Here is a 2924-nt window from a genome sequence, read left to right on the forward strand (position 1 = left end):
TCTATCAGTATACGCGCAGGATGATTAAAAATAAGGCAGAGACCTGCAATAACTCCGCCCGGTGCGTCTTGAACTTGATCCTGAGTTAGAGCATGAAATTGAGCCTGTTGTGGCCCTGGGAAACGCTGCGGAACAGAACCTCAAGGATGAGGATAGCTAGACTGCTGAAAAGACTGAGCCGGAACAAAAGGTCTAGTTGCTGGTCCTCTGAAACCTTGACCAAACTGAGGTTGCTGAAATTGTTGTCTTGCTGCATTCGAACATACTCTAGCATAATGTCCAACTTGCCCACAGATATTACAAGATCCATGAACTCCCGTACACTAAGTACTGATATGCTTACCACCACAACGATCACAAAATACTCCAACTGGTGACCCAACTGAACCTCCACACTGACTGCCAGAACTAGAAGAACTACTACGACTCTGTTTCTTGAACTGTTTTCCTTTGGCCTTAAAGTGTTGCTGCTTTGGTTGCTGATAAGACTGCGAAGGCTGATACGGCAGTAAAGGACGGTATAGTGGTGCACCAACTGGCATCGGCACATTGCCTCCAAAACTCTGAGGAAATTATGGTTGAACTGATTGTGGTTCTGCCAAAAGTAGACTTGCTTCCACATTCTTGGCTTTCTCTACAGCATCGGCATAATTAACAGGCGCTCCAGCAACTACTAAAGTTCAAATGGTTCGATTCAATCCTTGCATAAAATGCGATAGCTTGTTCCGATCACTGCTAGCAACATGAGGAACATAGGCAAGAAGTGCTGAGAATTGAGAGGCATACTCCACTACAGTCACGTTACCTTGAGTCAATCTATTGAACTCAGCTTCCTTGGCCGAATAATACGAAGGCGGTGAATATTCTCGAGCAAACTGCGCGAAAAATACATCCCAAGTAACTCTTTCACCTGATTCCTTCAGAGCTTCCTCAGTAGTTTCCCACCATAACTGAGCTCGGTCTTTTAATTGACAAATATCCAACTTAAGTTGCAAATCAGGAGTGTACTCCAACATATTAAACAAACGCTTCATACTTTTTAACCATGCTACAGCTTTCTCACCATCTTCATTCCCAAAGAATCGAGGAGGGCGCATGTTCTGAAATCGGGATATCACTAGTTCCATTTCACCCATTCCTCTAGTCAACTGATCCACTTCATGCTCAACATTAACATTTCGTGCTTCACCGCGAGGACGACGACCTCGTCTTCCCCATTCAGTCTCGTTCAGTCCTCTCACACTAGGAGCTTCAGATTCCTGAACAACTTCTTTTCCTTTTCTGCCCTTACGTCCAGGTGCCATCTACAAGACACAAGGATTTAATCCAATGGCAGAAACAAAATAATCGGTCTAGTATAAGAGCATAAACTTAAACTAATACGCTCTAGTCATGCTGATACAATGAATTCAAAACATACAAACAAGTAAGAGCAAATAATCAAACACATGCACAATCATTTTATTTGTGCCTAAACTCGAGTGTCCTAGACTCTAATTCGAGCGTATCCCAGTTACGCTCGGATACCAAACTGTGAGGGCCCGTGCACTTAATTAATATTTAATTATCAAACAACCAGGATTAAATGGTGTAAACAGCGAAAACGAGTTTAAAAACGTTCATTTGGGCCTACAGAAATTTCGGCATGACCTCCCCGTAAGTAGGACATCCCAAAAATTTCAAAACACAACAATAACATTATACGCTCGAAAGTAACATCAAGTTCACAATCAACCACACAGACATCCTACAGCCACACTGGCCAGGACTAGACACGACATACCACAATTAAAATCCCAAAAAACATAAAAATATCACCATAGAGCTACACAGGGCATCTCCCTGGAAAATGTATCAAACCAGCATAATATATATAACTATCTGGGAACTCTGACACAACCGACTGACTACTGGGTACCACTCGCTGACGCTCCACCAGACGCGTCAAAGCCCCTGGAATGACCTGCTATGGCATCAAAAACAACCACAACATAAAAAGAAAACAGGGGTCAGACCCCAGTACGACAAACCAGTAAAATTACGACGTATATAAAAGACATGTAATAATACCAAGTAAATGCAATGATATGCGATGCATGAATGGTAACAATTGAATAACGGATACCAAGTGGAGTCCAAACGAATAGCATCATCAACCGTAACAGTGGCCACCCGTGCAAGGAATGCAGCATCAAATCGCCGTTCGTCCATGCACGTAGCATCGGGAATGCGAGTAGCTATGTCGCTCGTCCCTAGCTGTCATCTGGGAATGTGACTAATCCTAACCCACTCGTCCCTCTGATGACTCAATATATCTCAACAGAATCAACATAAATCACCGTCGAAGTAGTCAAGGCTCAATATGTTATGTCAATATAATTTATGCATGAATGCATCAGAAGAAACATTCAAAGCACGTAATAGCAAACAACATTCACCGAATATTCTTACACGCCAATATAAGCGTCATAATGATATAGGTTTGAGCGTACCTCAATTACAACTTACAATACCACAGTAAATTCTTAAGGACTTCCTGATGAACTCGTCCAACGATAAAACCTACATTATAAATTCACTATATACTTCAATATAACGCATTCGAACTGACTAAACATTTTATATCGGCTCGGTAAAAATTAAATTTCCGGACAGCCTATATAAACCTTATACAATCTAAATTCAAGCTTAATACCTCAATAAACGAAACTAGAATGCACAACGATAATCTCGCGGAGATGGCTCGTCGGAAATGTCGCCGGAAACACTGTTCACGATCTGAAAAACGAGTTGGAAATTAGGGGAAAAGCTTAATTCTTCACTTCTACAAAGTAATTCACCAAAAACAACCAATAATCGAAGCCAAAGCCTTACCTAAACCGGATCAAAGCCCACGCGCCTAGCTGCTGGAAATCAAACCGATC

At 41.9% G+C, this 2924-nt stretch overlaps 1 protein-coding gene across 1 annotated transcript; it reads right to left on the reverse strand.

Moving 5' to 3' along the window:
- Positions 1-680: 680 nt before the first annotated feature.
- On the reverse strand, positions 681-1304 carry LOC140956384 (uncharacterized). Its single transcript, XM_073413113.1, has one exon. The coding sequence runs from the start codon at positions 1302-1304 to the stop codon at positions 681-683; it is 624 nt and encodes a 207-aa protein (XP_073269214.1).
- Positions 1305-2924: the final 1620 nt, after the last annotated feature.

Source organism: Primulina huaijiensis, chromosome 2 (assembly GCF_012295235.1).
Source record: "Primulina huaijiensis isolate GDHJ02 chromosome 2, ASM1229523v2, whole genome shotgun sequence".
Classification (NCBI taxonomy): domain Eukaryota; kingdom Viridiplantae; phylum Streptophyta; class Magnoliopsida; order Lamiales; family Gesneriaceae; genus Primulina; species Primulina huaijiensis.